The sequence below is a fragment of the Cololabis saira genome, chromosome 10 (genome assembly GCF_033807715.1).
Source record: "Cololabis saira isolate AMF1-May2022 chromosome 10, fColSai1.1, whole genome shotgun sequence".
In the NCBI taxonomy this organism is placed as follows: Eukaryota; Metazoa; Chordata; class Actinopteri; order Beloniformes; family Belonidae; genus Cololabis; species Cololabis saira.
Window position 1 is genome coordinate 48,322,849 of NC_084596.1, and position 19,773 is coordinate 48,342,621.

The window sequence follows — 19,773 nt, forward strand, 5'->3', positions numbered from 1 at the left end:
TTCCTCGTGACAGTTTAAGTTCAGGCAGCGTTTCCTGAACAACCAAGAAAATTTTCAACTACCATTTTACAATCCATCAATAAACAGACCAACATCTGACATCCCACTATTTCTGTAGTACAAGCTTTGAACCATGTTGGTTTAAACCTACCATACATAGTTGGATCAATGTTTGAAGCTGTTGGATTTGACTTCAGCAGGAAAGTCACTGAAACCCTTAAACACTGTCGTTTATAAATATGACAGTTGCGATTGATGCCAAGAGATCTGAGGGGGATTCCAGGAACCCCCTTATGATCCAGGCTGGATCATAAGGAGGGTAGAAACCTGGACCAGGACCTGGATCATAAGGGGGGTAGAAACCTGGACCAGGACCTGGATCATAAGGGGGTAGAAACCTGGACCAGGACCTGGATCATAAGGAGGGTAGAAACCTGGACCAGGACCTGGATCATAAGGGGGGTAGAAACCTGGACCAGGACCTGGATCATAAGGGGGTAGAAACCTGGACCAGGACCTGGATCATAAGGGGGGTAGAAACCTGGACCAGGACCTGGATCATAAGGAGGGTAGAAACCTGGACCAGGACCTGGATCATAAGGAGAAACCTGGACCAGGACCTGGATCATAAGGGGGTAGAAACTGGACCAGGACCTGGATCATAAGGGGGGACCGTCCTGCCGGAGGCCAGCTGGGCAGAGCAGGAAAAGAGAAAATTGACAGAGAGAATGAAGCACAGAGGAAGGAGAGACACAGACACAATGGTTAACTGGTGCAATACAGAGATGACTATATAAGCAGATGTAGACAGCAAACACTGAAGTGGTCAGAGGCCGTAGACTGCAGGTCAGGTTGTCAGCAGGCATATAGCAGACATCCACACAGACAGGTGGAAGCAGCAATGGCATGATCAGAGGGGGGGACTGCAGGTTAGCACGTAGCTCCTGAAGCCCCGGCCTGCAAACATGCATTTAAGAGAAAAAGAGTGGGGGGGGCAGACGACACAACAAACTACAAGAATGATGGACAAAAATGATGGCTATGAGATACTTATAATAAATAAAAAATGGAAGAGGAGAGAAGAAGAAGGAAAGAGGAGAAGAGAAGGAGGGTGAGAGGCACCGCTAAGTGGATCATGTCGGTGCCCCCCTGCAACTGTTGGACCACGTCCAGTGATCATGTGGACTGTTATAAATGTTTATGAACATTTTGGGAATATGTATATTCAACTTTGAAACCCTGCTCAACCCCCAGCCTGAAATGGGCTTTAGTGTGCCTTCTAAAATGGCTGCCTTGTCAGAAACTACAAGACCAGCATGCATTGCGAGTGGGTGGGCGGCGCCTAAAGCAGCGCGCATCCAATCACAAGCGAGGCGTTGGTGACTTCACCACAGCGCGCGGAAGGACAAAACAGCTTCACTCTCTTTTTCTCCTGCTTTTCGTCTGATCATCTTTGGCTCCGGGCCAAAGATCCCATCTCCTTTCTCCCCCCCGGGTGGATGGGAGGCGGGAGGTCCGCATCGGAACGGGCCCGCGGGGCCCGTCCGTTGGAGCCGCGGTCCCCAGAGGCTCCCTCCGGCCTCCCATTAACTCTTGGTCTCAACTTTTCATCCGGAGCGCGGCTCCGGCTCTCACCTCTCACCTCACACGTCTCCCAGGTCCCTGGGAGCTGAAAAGGGGGGGAAGCCGCTCGCGGGCCCGGTCCAGGTTGAGACCCGTGATCAGGAGCGCACTGCACTGCTCCTGATCTTCCTCTCTTCTAACTTCCCTCTCCGCTCTGAGTTTCTCTTGCAAGTATCCTCCGGTGAGCCTGCCCAGATCAGAACGAGACGCATCCCGCCGCCCGACGTCTGGGAGGTCCACACGCTCATCAGCCCCGACGGGAGCCCGCACGTCCGACGAAGTGGACCGGCCCCGCGCGCACCGAGACGACGTGACAGCCTCCGTGACCGGGAGGGGGAGCGCCGGCTGCTGCCACGCTGCACCACCATTCCCTTTCGATTTCAGAGTCGGAGGGAGAGGGGAGATTGCTTGGACTGAGGCCTCCGACCGAAAGAACCCGGCAGGAACCCCTGATCAGCACCCGGAGACCAGAGGAGGCGTGAGGTTTTTGAGGCCTGAGTGTATTAGTTTAATTTAGAGCATTTCAGTCTACATCTGGGTTCAGAACTGAGATTACTGCATACATCATCATCATTGTTATCATCATTGTGTTCGATTATTTTGTAGTCGCCACTTTCTGCTAGCCATTCATGTTTTAAAGCGCTGTGTTTGTCATCCGATTGTACGTGGCGTTGCGAGGGCGCGTCCATCTTTAGAATATCACAGAGCCCCGCCATCTTTAAACACCGCAGCCATCGTTGGCAGCCACGTTGTTGAACCGTAGATGTTCGTTGATATCATGTTTATTATTGCTTTGATTCCTTTTACATTCCATGCATTTAAGTTTCATTTTATTGCTGTTGTTTTTCTTGTTAGTTGAATGGTTTTATGTTTATCGTAGTGTGCCATCAGGATTTATTTGGGGTATTGTTTTACATCTCCTTTACACCGTGGCCAGAGGTGGAAAAAGTACAAAAATATTGTACTTAAGTAAAAGTACAAATTTTCTGCTTGAAAATTACTTAAGTAAAAGTAAAAAGTACCCATTAAGAACATTACTTAAGTAAAAGTATAAAAGTACCTCAAATTAAATATAATAAAGTACCAAAAGTACATGGTGTAAAATGTACTTAAAGCAGCACAACATAACTTTCAGCTTTTTTTGAGTTTGGCGTCTCCTTTGGACAAAAGCGGTAGTGCTTTACCAGTAGTGTGGCAGGGTTTCTACCATGCACCTCAAAGTTACATAGTGCCAGTGAAGGCGATACAGACCCCTCAGACCATGACAGAGGTGTCATTAAACCTGTTGGAAGTTGATGTACCATCACAATGACTCTGGAAATATTATATTAAGGTGGAAAAGTTACGTAGTGTCGCTTTAAGTACAAAAGTAAAAAGTACAAAGTACAAAATTCAAAGTACAAAATTATTTTCAAAAGAAGAAGAAAAAGAAGAAATGAAAAATCCAAGAATTTGCTTACAACTCTAAATAACTAAATGCCAAAACCACCTTAGAAGGGGTGGAATCAAAGAATGGTGCGCATGGACACGCGTCAGCTGCCGCTCAAGGCTGATTTATGGTTCCACGTTTACACCAACGCAGGGCCCGTACCCTACGGCGAGGCTCTGCGTCGATTTAACGCGGAACCATAATTCAGGCTTCAGTCCTCATCGGTTCTCGACGCAACGGCGGTTCCTCCGGCCTTCCGGCCCGCCTCTGCGGCGCAACTCTCCCGGGAGCTGCGGCTCCTTCTCGGTATATTCACGCGCCCCCCTTCCCTCCCGTCCGCCTTATGGTTCCGCGTTAAATCGACGCACACCTTACGCCGTAGGCTACGGCATGGGGTGTGCGTCGCCGCGTACCCTACTCCGTAGCTCTGCGCCGGTGTAACGTGGAACCATAAATCAGCCCCCGCTGTGCTGTTCTTTAATTTGTAGCGAGTAACGACGTGTCCAATTTTAAATATAGCGGATTAAAAGTACGATTTTTTCCTTGAAAATGTAACGAAGTAAAAGTAAAAGTACAGAAAAATGAAAGTATCAATAAAAGTAAAAATTCTCAAAAATCTTACTTAAGTACAATAACAAAGTACTTGTACTTCGTTACTTTACACCACTGACCGTGGGTAAATAAATTCTGATTGATTTTGAGAAGTTGTTTGTGTTTCATACAATTTTGGTCACAATGACTGTTTGACAGAGTCAGTGCTGAACTGCACACCTTCAATTGTTATTCTGTAAGTGATAATAGTAAGATTTACTACTCTGCAGAATAATCCTTAATCTCTGAGACTGATTTCTGCTGTTAAATTATCATTTTCCTGGTTAAATCCAGGTGGTGCCCCTACGAGGATTATTATCATTTTGATCATTCAATTTGATAAATAGTCGACTTTATTAATTATTAATAATTGTGAATACAATTATTAATAACCTCTGATAACTGGACAGCTAAGCAACCTGTGTGGCACAACACAGCATCGGCCTATAGCAGCATATCTACAACGAAGCTATGTTTGAGACTAACCATTATAGTCTTGTTCTATAGCTGCAACTATGACTACTGACTCTAACACACTAGAGTTTACACTAACTAGAGGTTTACTGAACACTAAATAGAGGTTTACTAACACTAACTAGAGGTTTACTAAACACTAACTATAGGCTTTACTAAACAGAAAGGTTTTAGGTTTAGTTTTAAAGGTGGAGGTGGTGTCAGCCTCCTTAACCCAGATTCGAAGCTGGTTCCATAGTAATGGTGCCTGATAGCAGAACGCCCGCCCTCCAAATCTACATTTAGATACTCTGGGAACTACGAGTAAACCTGCAATCTGGGAGCGGAGAGCTCTGTTAGGAAAATAATGTACTATCAGGTCTTATAAATATCGCAGAGCTAAGCCGTTTTGGGCTTTATACGAAAGTAATACAATTTTAAATTGGATTCTGAATTTTACGGGTAGCCAATGGAGCGACGCTAACACTGGAGAGACGTGGTCTCTCCTGCTGATTCCTGTCAGCACTCGTGCTGCTGCATTTTGGATCAGCTGGAGCCTATTCAGCAAATTACTTGGACATCCTGCTAATAACACATTACAGTAATCTAGTCTAGAAGATACAAACGCATCAACTACTTTTTCTGCATCACTCTGCGAGAGGATTTTCCTAATCTTTGCAATATTACGAAGATGGAAAAATGCTATTTTACAAACCTGGGGGCCTCGTTTATAAAGCTTGCGTGCGCACAAAACAAGGCTTGAAAGATGCGCACGCCACCTTCTATGCAAAGGTTGGGATTTAAAAAAAAAAAACGGAAGAATTTGCGTATCTTTACGCAAACTTTGATCCTAGCGCACGAACATTTTGAAGATATGGGGAACTGGCTACGCAGACGGTGAGGTGGTGAAATGAAGCCAGATTCACGTCATACTTTTAATGTCATCACATATCAGACTTATAATAGCGCTGATCGTGTCCCTCTGTGTTTGAAGCACAGCGTCAGTCAGGACTCTGGTGCTGCTGCTGCTGCAGCCGCGGTGCAGGACGCGCTGTGCCGGGAACCTCCTCGTCATCCACCGCTTCCAGCTGTAGAGTGACTGAGAACATAACAAATGAGTGCTTGGCCACTCTCATCTTGGCCTCTACCTTCAGATCGCACCACTTCTTTTTTATTTCTGCCACAGATCTGTCTGTGCCACTCGCGGCGTTTAGCGCAGCAACGGCGTGCTGCCACTCACTCGCTTTCTTTTTGTTAGTGATGCCACTACTGTGACCACCAAATAATGTTGTTTTCCTGGCCTCCACCTCATCCACAACATCTCGATCTCGGTCTCCGTGAAATTTAGGGCCAATCCCAATGTTCACCCTACTCACTACCACTAGCTCTCACCCACTACCACTAGCTCTCACCCACTACCACTAGCCCTCACTCACTACCACTTCACCCTCAAAATGAAGCCACGCGGGTAGGGCTTTGTAATCTTCCCTAGGGATTGGGACACCACTTGCTACGTCACTGCGTGGTTTACGTTCGGGTACGTAAGCGACTGCGTAGTTACGTTTGCACATACGTCACACCATATCAGGAATCCCAGAGCTATAAGCTGTTTCAATTTCCGCTGTAGCGCTGTTAAATCAGCCTTTATTCTGGCCAGATCTGAAGATACAACGCAACAACGAGAAAGCGAGTGATTATGTACATTCACTGAGTGAATATTATGAAAGTAAAATATATATTTTTCGATAGAAATGTAATTAAAATGCATTTTTATGCAGAAACGAACTCAAAATATTGATTTTATTCACTAAAAATGAGAAATGTCTGCCATGTTTTTTTGTTTGATTCCGTCTGCAAATGATGACGTAAAGCATTCTGGGAAATTTTCTCTAGCCCTCGGTCGGCGAGTCAGCATCTGAAATCCCTCGCTGTTAAGGGCTAGATTCATACTGTAGATATCAGTTTACGGGACACTGACAAAATGTTTGAAATTATTTAAAAAATGTTATATAAATCATCAAAGTTACGAATTTTATTAAATAACTAATTTTATTAAAGAACATGTAAAGAACAATGAGGGAAATATAAGTAATATCAAAAGTATTTTAATCCTTTCATTTTTGCATTCACTGAAGTTAGCAGAGCAGCATGATAATTAGGTGAAAATTAGATACACCCAATCAAAGAAAATGGTTTAAAATGGTGTAAATCCACGTCAACAGACTTTTCATGACACACGTGTATGTAAATGTTTGGTAATTTATGAATGAAAAAATGAAAATGAAAAAATATGGATAAAATAGAGTGGGTTATGCAGAAAATATTCAACAAATACCACAAGTATCACTGATTTTTTTGTATTAACTGTGTACACAATGACAACTAAGGCTATTCTACCGTATTCTGTTGGAGTCTTTTCCATGTGAAATCCTGTTATTTGTTTGTCCCTGTAAATTCAGAGAAGCCTACAAATAATAATAACTTTATTGCAGACACAGGTCAATATAAAACATAATACAATATAAAACGTATAAAAAAGAAATACAAAAATACAAAATATACATTTATAAGACATCCAAGCTATTGCTTGTACAAAATATTCAATTTATAAAACATACAAGCTATTGCACCAATGCCACCTTAGCCTTGAGGTGAATCTATAGCAGCTTTTCAAAGGGCTGACTAAAGCTTTAATTATGTGGTTCTCTGATTTGTCAAGTCTGTCATTCTGTCCAGTAAAACCTGCAGTTCACTCCGAACTGAAGGGGGAGGCAGAGAGCAGAAGAAGAAGAAGAGCTCCGCCGCTGATTCCAGCAGCAGAAGAAGAAGAGCCATTAGCCTGTTAGCACGTCGTTACAGTTTCAGCAAACTCAAAAGTGTGTTTCTCAGATGAAATGCCGAGAGTTGGAGCAGAGGCGGAGTTGCAGACTCTGACTGAGGTAAAAATAAAATGTGAAAGTCCGTCTAGTATCAAAATCTAACTTTATTAGGTTAAAATTAGGTTTTGTTGGCGTTAGCTGGCCATGTCAGGTTTGACTTCCCTGTAGACTGAAGATGACAGAATTACACATGTAACTGACGTCTCCTCCTCAGTGTCATTACAAAAACCCAGCAGAGACTCTCCAGGACCTCCAGGCGGTCCGGTCTCTTTTTCCTGACCTTCGTCTCTACTTGGACTTCTATTGTGAGTACCTGGTTTCCATGGCGACGCCCTGCAGGTCTGAGTACCTGGTTTCCATGGCGACGCCCTGCAGCTCTGCTACTTCACATCACTGTTGTTGGCATTCATTAATGCACGTTACAGAGCATTAATGCGCATTTATGTTTAATGGGGGGTCTACACTGCTCAAAAAAAGGGAAGACATGAATAAGACATCCCAGATCTGAATGAATGAAATATACTTATTAAATACTTTGTTCTTTACACAGTTGAATGTGCTGACAACAAAATCACCCCCAAATTCTCAATGGAAATAAAATGTAGGTCTGGATTTGGGGTCACACTCAAAATTAAAGTGGACAAACACACTACAGCCTGATCCAACTTTGATGCAATGTCCTTAAAAGCCGTCAAAATGAGGCTCGGTAGTGATTGTGGCCTCCACATGCCCGCGCAAATGGAGTGTTACTGACTTGGAGTTACATTGTGTTGTTTGAGTGTTCCCTTTTATTTTTTTTAGCAAAATATACCCTTTTGGCAACTGAAGGTAAAATTCATTTGAACACGTGGATTTTAATTGAATAAAGATTATGACAGAGTTGTTTAAAAAGAAAAAAAGTTTTGTAGGGAGTTTTTTTTTTTAGTTTCTCAGGTTTTGCAGGTGCTCTGTAAGTTTCTCAGGTTTGCAATGCATGCTTTGTAGCTTTCTGTGGGTTTTTCAGGTCAAGTTCCTCATTACATGATTCATATTTATTTGCAATTGAACAATCATAAGGTAGAGATCACACTGCACCAACTGTTGAAATTGTTATTTCCCTTTCAAACCCACAAACAACACATTGATAAGGAACATGCATTTGTGGGATGAGCAGCAGAGCTGATGATGTGAGTTGCACCCATTAAAAATTGCCAAATCCTCTCTGCCAATGCCAAACAACTTATTTTGCTGCTGCTATTGACTCTTGTTTTGAGCTTCTGGTACCACAGTTGCTGCCAATCAGGTATCTGGTTTTCGAAGAACGTTATGTTCAGCGATGAGTCCAGATTCTGTCACAGCAGTTGAATCGTAGGGTCAAAGTGTGGACAAGACGTGGAGAACATTTTACTAATTGTTGCACTGATAGAGTAACATCTTTTGGTGGAGGCAGTGTGACGGTGTGGGGCAGCGTCTCCCTTACTTGAAAAACGAGGCTTGTCATCATTGGAGACAATCTCAGTGCAGAGAGGTATGGAGATGAGATTCTGCAACCAGTGGCAATCCCATATCTCCAGATTCTGGGACCACACTTTATCCTCCAAGATGACAACACTTGTGCCCACAGAGCTGGTTTATCAGAGACTACCTGTCGAATTTTAGAGTGGAGAAGATGGAACGGCCTGCCAGCAGTCCTGACTTCAACCCCATTGAACACTTGTGCGATCAGCTTGTGCGTGCTGTTCGTCCACACTGACCAACACAACCAAGTTGGTTGACTTGTGACTAATGCTGGGTAAAGAATGGGAAGCCGTCCCATTGCAGTGAGTGACCAGGCTGGTGACCAGCAGGAGATGCCGACTGTTTTGGCTGTGTATGGTTCTTCCACATGCTACTGAGGCTCCTGTTTGGTAAATGGGTTAGTTGTTAAACTGCCAAAATATGTTTTGTCTTCAAACCTTAATCATCCAGTCCACCAAAAACACAAAACAAGAGTCAAAGACAAAATTGACAGAGATTTGGCAAATTTTTAATTGGCACAACCCACAAACTCAGTTCTTCTGCTCATCCCACAAATGCATGTTCCTTACAAATGTGGCTCCATTTAAAACAGGCTTTCCAACAGCATAAGCATAAGCACACAACACAACTTTCCTTACTTTTTGTGTGATTTTTTTTTTTTTCTATTGTTATGGAGACATGTAATGTGCCTTGGTATCTGTCCGTCAGCTGGAACTGAGAGCCACATCCTGTAAGACAGACATGCTGAGAATAACTGTTTTAATAATTGAATTTTGATCTAATAATTTGAATGACCAGAATGCATATTTCTGACCTCTTATGTTTTCTTCTTTAAATGTTAATATGTTGAATTATTTTAATAGTATTTAATTAGTATAACACATTCTTGATTAATATCTATCTATCTATCTATCTATCTATCTATCTATCTATCTATCTATCTATCTATCTATCTATCTATCTATCTATCTATCTATCTATCTATCTATCTATCTATCTATCTATCTATCTATCTATCTATCTATCTATCTATCTATCTATCTATCTATCGGCTCAGTTAACATCAACATGAGCTGCTGTTAAGGCCTCTGTGAATTTCAGAGTGCAAATATGCTATGGCACAATTTTTGTGGTGGATGAATAAACCCCTGGTTGGTCTAACTCCTTACGGCCATTCTGACACACAGGGTCTGTAGGTTTCTCAGGTTTCTCAGGTTCTTGCTGGTGTTCTGGAGTTTACTGAGGTTCTGCAAGTTTTTGGAGGGATTTCAGGTTCCACAGGTTTCTGATGTTCTTGCAGGTGTTCTTTAGGTTTCTCAGGTTGTCCATGTTTCTGAGGTGTTCTGCACATTTCTCGGGTTCTATAGGTTTTATCAGGTGATGGAGGAGTTCATCAGGTTAATGCTTGCAGATAAGTTAAAAAGCTTTTCCTTTGTTTGAAAAGTGATGCATTTAATTTTATTTATTTTAAACCTAATTTTATTTAAAATTATTTTCTTTTTTGATTTTAATACTTTGTTTAATAATGGGTTTTTAGTATTTCAGCCTATTGTCATTCTTATTTATTTATTTGTTATTTCAATTAGATTTTTTTAATTACATTTTTTTTTTTTATATATATTTTTATCCCTGATTTTCTTTTGTTTCCATTTTTACCACCCCATGCTCCTAACTAAGTCAGTCCTGGGCATTGCCGTCCATTGCCAACCCCGGGAGGGCCCTGCACTGATATTAGGCCCTGCAATTAGATTTTACTAAGGTTATTCTATTTTATTATTTTAGAATTATTACTTTTTTGCTGTTTTTTATTTATTTTTTTATTATGTTTTACTTCGTCTCATTTGACATAATTTCTCTTCCTGTCAGTTTCAGAATAAAAGAAGGTATCTAACCTACGACGTCACTAGGTGATCAGTGCTACTCATTGACTGTGTTTCTCACAGGTTTTCCAAACAAGGACAAGAAGAAGCTGGTTTTTCTGGCAGGAACACTTCCTGTCCACTATGAAGGTCTGTTCTAGTTCTGGTTCTGTTTCCACCGGTCTGTTCTGGATTTGGAAGTCTGGATTTCTGATGTGTCTCTACAGGAAGTCAGTATAACATCCCAGTGTGCATCTGGCTCCATGAGACCCACCCAATGTCCCGGCCCCGCTGCTATGTCGTTCCATCTGCCACCATGGTGATAAACCCATCCTGTCCCTGTGTGGATGTCTCTGGCAACATTGTTCTGACGGAACTCCGAAACTGGACTCATGTAAGATCCCTGAGCATAATCCGTGGGGGAGGGTTCATTAATCCATGAGCTCGTTAGTGCTCCAATCTTTCACTCGAGTTCACCAAGATTCAGGACAAACAAACTTGTCTGCTGTCTCTGTTCTGAAGCTAAATTGGAAGAAAACTGCTCCCATGCTGATAGGTCATTGTGTGTAACTTCCTGCTAGGGCATGTCCAACCTGTCCCTGCTGGTGTCTGAGATGAGACAGGCCTTCCAGAAAGAAACGCCCCTTTTCGCAAGGTATCCTATACAAGTCCTGCCCACTACAGCTATGCAGATGTCAACTGGAGGGGTTCCTTCTGCTGGAAGGTCAGTTCCTGTCTTACATGCAAAGCGTGTCGACTGACATCACAGACAAGCGCATCATGAGGCCATGAAGATGTGAGGCAGAAACAGAATCACTTCTGTTTATACCATTAAAGGGAAAGTTTGTTTTTTTACAACCTGGACCTTATTTCTGGCATTTTTTATGGTCGTATACTCACCCAGGCAAGTTTGGTGTCATTTGGAGTCCGGAAGATATTAGGGGGTTTTTTGCGAGCCGCTTCTCCATATAACGGTAGTGAACGGGGCACAGCGGGACACAGACGATGCAGCGTCTAAATAACACACGATTGCCGCGAAACTCATTCATTTCTTTTATGAATCACTAGATCTGCTTCCAGGACCTGTTGTCTACATCCGGGGCTGTGTGTATAACAAGAAAATCAGTTTGTAAACAAGTCAGAGCCAATGAGACATTTCCACTTTACAAGACTAAAGTTACCAATTTACAAGAACTAGTTGTAAATTTAAGAGGAAAAAGGCTGTAACACAATGCAAACAACATCATGCACATTATGCATAAACATTATACGTAAAGATTAAGCTACAGAGACTGAAACAGTTTTTGTTGTTTTACCAGATTTTAAATTTGTTTTTATTTCTGCTGTAAATTTGAGCAGTTTCTTGAATATTATTTTCATGTCCAAATGATTATGGAGATAATTCTTGTAATAATAACTTCTTCTCATATGTCATAAGTATCACAGATTTTTATTCTTGCTTCTCAGAATGTTAGACTTTATTCTTGAAGTGCTAGAATAACCCTAACCCTCTTCGAGGTGGCCCTGAAACCAGTCTGAACTGGATCTACAACTAGTCTGAACTGACTGTACGACCAGCCCAGTTACAGAAGCTGGTTCAAGTTGGTTCAGAAGGGGTAAAACCGATGCAGCTGTGTTCTTCCTGCAGCATCCGGACCCCCATGATTGGTTCCCTTTCCTCCCGGAGCCACCACCTCTCTTCCACCGCCTCCCAGCTCTCGGGACAGAAAGGTAAACTTGTTAACCACCTGTTCACATGTTAACTACAGCAGCCAATTTTAACACCATCAAGTACCAAAGCCCCTTGCTATTCAATGCCTACCTTTACTACCTAGATAGCAGTAACAGGTAGAAAGTTTTCACACCTTGTTGAAGCCACGTAACTCAACTGTCCCCTCAATAATTTTTCTCTGCATTTAAAACTTAAACTGATTAATGAAAACAGACAATGACTACGTTTACATGCAGTCAAACTTCGGGTTATTACTAATATTCCGGTTACTGAAACATTCGGAATATTCCGTTTACATGCGTGAGCTAACAGGGTTATCCCTGTATACATGGTGATTAATCATTCGGGATATCCCGATCAAACCAGCGACGCGCAGAGAACGTGATGACGCAATTAGCGTAATTTCCGCTTCTTCTTCCTGTATCCAAATTCAAAACAAATGCTGCTTCGCGCAACTTTTCGCTCACCTTCTTGTAAATCTCGCTATCCCGGTACTTTCTACCCTCTACAGATGCCAAAATGTTCATATCCTTCATTACATTTATGAAGTAATTAATCTCCTCCTCACTCCAAAAGTGTGGCGTGGTCTTGTGTTTCTCCGTGTTTAGAAGAACTTCCTGGACTCAAAAGACCAGGATTCCTTGTGAACAGAGCATGCGCAGAAAACAAATTCCTGTTCCCTTTGATGGGGATATTCCGTTTGGCGTTTACATGACCGAATATTCGGGTTTTAAAAGGAGTAACCCAGGGCTCATATTCGGGTTTTTAAAAACCCCAATATGAGCAAATTCGGGTTATTCAAAGGGGTTATTGGTGTTTACATGGCCGTGCAAATTCTTGTTATAGCCAATATTCGGGTTTTAAAAGGGTTATTGAGTGCATGTAAACGCAGTCAATGATTGATGCCAAATGTGGCTTTAACATAACTTAAAGCACATTGTTTCTTATACCTGGGCCCACCTCTCTGTAACTTTGAGGGTTCTTTCCTAGTGATGCTAGTATCTGACATGTTGTAATGTGATTAACGCAATGTTTCTCATGATGCCTTTCTCAGTTGTTTCATCAATCTATTAACTTCTGTTTATTTGGCTTTGGGTTGTTGGTTGGTGTACCAAAGCCTGATTTCTGCTAATTTATAGCAACTATGCATGTAGCCTGTGCACAGGACATAGGATGCTGCCGTTTTATGGGCTCAAATTAAAGCCATAAATATTTTGTATCTGTGAAAAGATGTTCACATGTGTAATAGGTTTTGCAGCTGTATAAAACAATTTGTGCTTGTGAAAATAAACTTTGTACTTGTAGAAATATTTTGTGCATGTGCAAAAAAAATTGGTACTTGTAGAAATATTTTGTGCATGTGCAAAAAATATTTGTACTAGTAGAAATATTTTGTGCCTGTGTAGAATATTTTTGTAGCTGTGGAATTAATTCGTCTGTGTGGAACATTGGATATACAAAGCTACAAACTTTTTTTACAACTACGAATTATGGCACTGTTTTGACGTGCCAATAATAAGAGCCAGTCACCAATCTTTGGCACGGGTTTCAAAGCCAGAGCTGTGGATAAAACAGAGTGGTGACAACTTTTGTTCTCGCCGCCAGAGCGGTCTCTTCGCCACCGGCAGAGGATGCTGCACCATGTACAAAAGAGAAGAAAAGGGGTATATAAATAAAAAACACCAGTGTAGAATCTTGTAGAGAAACCCTTCAAATTCTTAAACAATTTTATGAAATCCTAACCCTGTCATTACAAATACATTTGTAAAACTAGATGTAAGAACTTTTTGTTGTAGCTAGATTGTAATCCACAGTAATTAAAACCATGGAAGCAGACAACAGATTAACAAATTTGCAGAAAAATCTTTCAATTAATATTTTGCAAAGTCAGAAATTGCCCCTACTGGCCACACAGAGAAGCAACAGATAAAAGGTCAAAGAGCTACACAGTTGCAGCAGTGATGTTTAAATGTTTTTTTTTTACATGCCTGGCATGTTTTTACCCATCTATGGTTTTTAATCTGAAATTGTAGCAAATTCAGCTACAAGAGCGGCCTGGGGTTGATTTACATTTGCCGTGCGCAATGCATGGTTGAATGAACACATTACCCGTGGAGCTCTGGAGCCGGGAGGCAGTAGTCAATATGCCAGCAGTCATCTACTCTAGTCTGTTATAATATATTTCATGTAATAATATAATTTTTTGTGCTTTTGTACAATAACATACCTTTGATAATGTATGAATCATCACTCATACATAAAAAAAAAAATATATTTTTTTTTAACTCTTGGGGGCCCCCAGTGGTCACGGGGCCCTAAGCAGCCGCTTAGTTCGCTTATGCCTTGGGCCGGCTCTGCCCACCACAGAATGGAAGGAGGAAGCAAGCAGTGGGATGATTATGGCCCTTTTCCACTAGTACCTACTCAGCTCGCTTCTACCCGCCACGCCCCACGCCACGTCTTGCGCTTTTCCACCACGGGCCAAGGCGGACCGAGCCGCGCCAAGCAGATACTTTTTCTGTAACCATTCTGTTGAGGTTCTAACCGGGCTGAGCCGGGACTATTTCTGACGTCATCACAATACACGCCACTGATAGGTCGGGGTCGTCAGACGTTTGAATCAGGAAGTGGGAGTCAGCGCGAGACCGACTCGCGGCGATTTTATTATAAAGCGCAAAATGTCTGTTTGGTGATCCAACTCTGAGGTGCAGATGTTCATAAACCTGGTGGCTGACGAGAGAATTAAAAAATGGATGTAGACGGGTGATAAGGAACGATCAGATCCACCAGGAGCTCTGTTTTATTCTCAGCCACTCGTGGCTCCAGCTGATTTCTGATCAGCGCCGACACGAACAAAGGGGTTGCGCAATCGAGTACGTCACAGCAGCTTCACCCCAACCTGCCCACTTCTCACCTGGTGGAAAAACAAACGGGGACAAAATGGGTGGAGGCGTGACGAGCCGTGTCGGGCTGAGTAAGTACTAGTGGAAAAGCGCCATTAGAGAGTGGTAGTGCAGGGGAGATGCAGCTCCTGAAGCTACAGCCTACATACTTTTCTCACCAGCTTATTAAGTCTGTTGGCGTCACCAATCCCGACACCACCCCACCAGCACACTACAGTGAAGAAAAATGCAGTTGCCGCCATGGACTAGTAGAAGGACTTGAAAGCCTGCTGCAGACGCCAACGGCCTCAGCTTCCTCAGGAAGAGCTCTGGCCTTTCCTGTAGAGGGCGTTTGAGTCCAGTCCAGTTTATTGTTGATGTGGACCCCAAGGTATCTGTACGAGTCCGTCCACAATCTCCACCTCCTCACCCTGGATGGTAACTCGCGCAGCTTGACTCCAGTTCCTCCTGAAGTCCTATCCTTAGTCTTTGAAGGTGGAAGTCAGGTGAGGAGGGTAAAGAGCAACAGAGACAGAACAGATCCTTGAGGCACCCCGGTACTGCTAGAAATAGTGTCAGATACACAGCTGTCCAACCTGACGTACTGCAGTCGGCCTGTGAGGTAGTCCAGAATCCAGGCGGGGATGTCTGGGTGAAGCTGTATAGCCAGCAGCTTGTCTGTGAGGAGGCTGTCTCTTCCTGGTGGAAACCAAGAGCGCAGACGCAGAGACAGCAACACAGGTGTGAATGGGCCCACGAATGGGGGGTGGGGGTCCAGATCACCAGACAGAGCTCTCAGTGAAGTCAAATAGGTTCAGCTCTGTAGCAAATTCTAGTGACTTGTGACTTTCCCACAGCCTGTTTTCTTCATCTCATTTCACACCTCTTTTGTGTTGTTCTTCCCCTTCTTGGCCTCAATCTTCTCCTTGTACGTGTTTTTGGCCTCCACTTTCTTCTTCTGCTCCTCATTCCTGTTAAGAAGGCCCTTAATGTCTTTATTTATCCATGGCTTATTGTTTTTGTTTTTTTTAAATATTTTTATCCTGGTTTTTCCCCCATTTTATCACCCAGTGCTCCTACCTAACAGTCCTGGGCATTGCCATCCTCTACCAACCCCGGGAGGGCCCTGCACTGAGCTCAGGTCTCCTCCTTAACCTGAGGAGTGAGCAGGCCGCATCTTTTCACCAGACAGGGTGGGGTTTCTCCGGCCGGACGTAGCGCTTGGAAGGATCACGTTATTCCGGCCAGATCCTCCACACCCCATCTGGCGCCCCGGTTGGCCAGAGGGGGCATGTGTAGCCCAGGACTGTTGCATGTTTTTGTGAGGGTAGCTCCCATTAGCTACCCAGGGGAGCACGGGGAGAACATGCAAACTCCACACAGAAAGATCCTTTCGCCAACCCCACCCAGGGTGTGGGTGCTGAAGTCATGGGGGAACTAACACGCACTTCAGCACCCACAGCGTCCCCGGCGGGAATCGAACCCAGGACCTTCTTGCTGTGAGACGGCTGCACTACCTGCTGCGCCAAGGACATCGCGCATTAGTCGATGTAACTCATCCAGAAATGATCAAAATCTCCCGCGACATTGCGAGATCGAGCACGGGAACGCAGGAAAAAAAGCTGTCTCAAGCGGGAGTTCGCAAGTTCGAGCCCAGAGATGAGCCCGGGGACGCACGAAAAAAAGCCGCCTCAAGCCGGAGTTCGCGAGTTCGAGCCCAGGGACTGCCGATAACAAGAACGTGTTTTTTAAGAGTAAAAACAAATGAGATGGTAGAAATAAAGGTTCATTCTACACATTTTCTTCCCTAAGCTATGTCCAATTTGGGACAGTTAGCCTTGTATAGATTCTAAAGGATCTTACTATTTGAGTTTATAACAATGGAATAACAGGAAGAAAGTCATAAAATCACTTATAAACATAACATTTTATTGAAATAATAACAATAACAAATAACAACAACATAACAAATAATCACAATAACAACAATAGAAACAGTAATAAAACAACAATAGAAACAGTAATAAAACAATAAATGCTGACTTATATTTATAAACTTCTATTAACTTATATAAATATATATTTACATGGTAAAATAAAACAGCAATAACAACAATAACAATCGTAGCTGTAACGTTAAGATGTAGAAAGGCACTCATTTATATTTACAATACTAATATTTTACAATAAGATGTAAAAAGGCATATAATGACTAATATTTAGAAATACAAAAAGAAAAGCACCCATAGCAATAACAATATTCCCAAAAGGATGAAGGTTTTAAAAAAAAAAGCTGCTAAACCCAAACACAAAAACATAAAACAGTTAAAAAGTTACCACCAAATAAACTAAACCCAACTAATTAACTTTTAAGAAGCAGGAGGGTCCTTGTTTTCTGTTTTTCTTTTGCTTTTTCTGTAGCCCTTTTTCTCCAATACAGCCCTCCATTGATCATATGATTGTGTCTGTTTCTCCACAGTACCAGTTGCCGAATTACTGCCTGTGTGATGGCGTTTTTTAGCTTTCTTTGCACTTGCTGCAAATAATCACATCTGTCTTTCTGGTGTATTTTCTTTTTCCTTGGGCTGTGTGCTCTTCTACCTGTTTCCTACGTCCGCTTTCATTGTGTGCTTGTGTCTGGGTGGATGGTGATGATAATGGTATATATCAAAGTATGTATTGTGAAGATCCAGGTGCAGCCATCACTTGTGAGGATGCAGCCCCTGACGGGACAACGTAGCCAGGTGGCAGTTGTGACAGGAAGTGCAGCTGTGGATGGGGCTGTGGAGTTGGGAAGATGGCTTGGGGTTGTGGCCTCCCTTTCAGTGGTGCTTCCCCAGCAGTATTTGGTGGCAATATGAATTGATGAAGCGGCAGTAAACTGGCTGAAAACAGGGAAGGACCTTTCTGTAACGTTGAAGGTTTTTCTGGCCAGTCATGAGTGGGTCTGGAGCTGGGACGCCCCGGAGCAGAATTTTTTGTTCCTGTCCCCTGCTGCGCCTGCTGTACCTGTGTAAAATAAATATATAAGAAGATAAGTACTTTCTTTTCAAGGCTTTAATTACCTCGGAAATGCAGGTAAATGTTAGGTAAAGTGAAATCTCTGTAAAGCTGTCAGCAGCAATAAAGGTGAAAGATAACACTTGATTGTTTTCATTGTAAATCCATTGTTTTGGTGCAAAATTGTACAGATTCTGTCATTGTTCAAATCCTTCTGTACTGAACTGTACATGAAGTTACTGAGGTCCTTACCATTGTGTGAGTGTGGCAGCGTTTACTTCGGGGAGCTGGATGGTGGTCTCACTCATCACTCTACCGTTTGTTATCAGACACTCCCGGATGTGCTTGTATAAACGAGCCACCACTGTGAACTGGGACACCTTTTTCCCGTCACAGTGCACAGCATTTGGGTAGAGAGTGTCAGGAAGACGCCTCCACCACCCTGTTACAGTAAGGACACTGAGCTGGACTGTGGGCCCCGATGAAAGATCTGAAAAATACAATCCCATACATACTATTAAAACACAACTTTTGTCAGTGTTATTATTTTGTGATGAGATATTTTGAATTGTTAATATATTTTTTAAACAGTCAAGACCTTGTTCTTGCTTAGTTTATCTACCTGTTGGTGCTCTGATGCTTCTATGGTGTTAGTTAAGTTCAGGCTTCCATCTGCCCGTCTCCTAAAACGCGGCTCCACTAGATTCAAAAATAAAATAAAAAGTGTATGAATAAAATGCAATATTTGAACAATTGGAACATTAGTCACACAGACACATAGATGTGTAACTGTGTCTGTTTATTAGCAAATACAAATTTAAGACTGTAGTGTGGATTATCTCATGCTAAACAGTGAATGAATGCCTGCAAGTACCATCATGATTCCTCCAGGGGATGGAGAGTTGTAGTTTATTCACATTTTACTAATTATATACGCTGTATTTACTTATTAATGCTATTGTTGTTAATATTAAAACCAGGGATTGAAAATATATATGGTTTATAACAATGGATTGTAAAGATTTATTTCCAATTTGGAGGAAAACACCTTTATGTTTTGTTTGATTGATCTACAAAGCCAAATCATGCTCATCTGATTTACTCCTATATCCGATTTTGTTTATTTCCATCCATCCATTGTCCACCGCATCATCCGAGTCCGGGTCGCGGGGGCAGCAGTCGGAGCAGGGATCCCCAGACTTCCCTCACCCCTGACACTTCCTCCAGCTCTTCCGGGGGGACTCCAAGGCGTTCCCAGGCCAGCCGAGTGACGTAGTCACTCCAGCGTGTCCTGGGTCTTCCTCGGGGCCTCCTCCTGGTGGGTCATGCCCGGAAAACCTCACGAGGGAGGCGTCCAGGGGGCATCCTATACAGGTGCCCGAGCCACCTCAGCTGGCTCCTCTCAATGTGGAGGAGCAGCGGCTCTACTCCGAGCTCCTCCCGGGTGACAGAGCTCCTCACCCTATCTCTAAGGGAGTGCCCCGCCACCCTGCGGAGGAAACTCATTTCGGCCGCTTGTATCCGGGATCCCGTTCTTTCGGTCATGACCCAGAGTTCATGACCATAGGTGAGGGTGGGAACGTAGATCGACCGGTAAACCGAGAGCTTTGCCTTTCGGCTCAGCTCCCTCTTCGCCACGACGGACCGATACAATGACCGCATTACTGCGGCCGCCGCACCGATCCGCCTGTCGATCTTGCGCTCCGTTCTCCCCTCACTCGTGAACAAGACCCCAAGATACTTAAACTCCTCCACCTGAGGCAGGAACTCTCCCCCGACCTGGAGGGTGCAAGCCACCTTTTTCCGGTCGAGAACCATGGCCTCGGAC

At 43.2% G+C, this 19,773-nt stretch overlaps 1 protein-coding gene across 3 annotated transcripts in view; it reads left to right on the forward strand.

Annotated features, from left to right (window-relative positions):
• The first annotated feature begins 1,413 nt into the window (after window positions 1-1,413).
• si:dkey-181m9.8 (E3 ubiquitin-protein ligase RNF31) overlaps window positions 1,414-19,773 on the forward strand; it is a 101,889-nt gene continuing 83,529 nt past the window's right edge. For 2 of the 3 annotated variants that reach the window (XM_061733072.1, XM_061733073.1), the window contains exons 1-7: window positions 1,414-2,101; window positions 6,833-7,035; window positions 7,190-7,280; window positions 10,416-10,481; window positions 10,559-10,725; window positions 10,913-11,055; window positions 11,980-12,062. In XM_061733072.1, the coding sequence (XP_061589056.1) occupies window positions 6,991-7,035; window positions 7,190-7,280; window positions 10,416-10,481; window positions 10,559-10,725; window positions 10,913-11,055; window positions 11,980-12,062 (595 nt within the window). In that variant the 5' untranslated portion in view covers window positions 1,414-2,101; window positions 6,833-6,990. Of the gene's footprint in view, window positions 2,102-6,832; window positions 7,036-7,189; window positions 7,281-10,415; window positions 10,482-10,558; window positions 10,726-10,912; window positions 11,056-11,979; window positions 12,063-19,773 lie in introns of those variants that run through there. The other variant, XM_061733074.1, reaches the window with a different exon arrangement.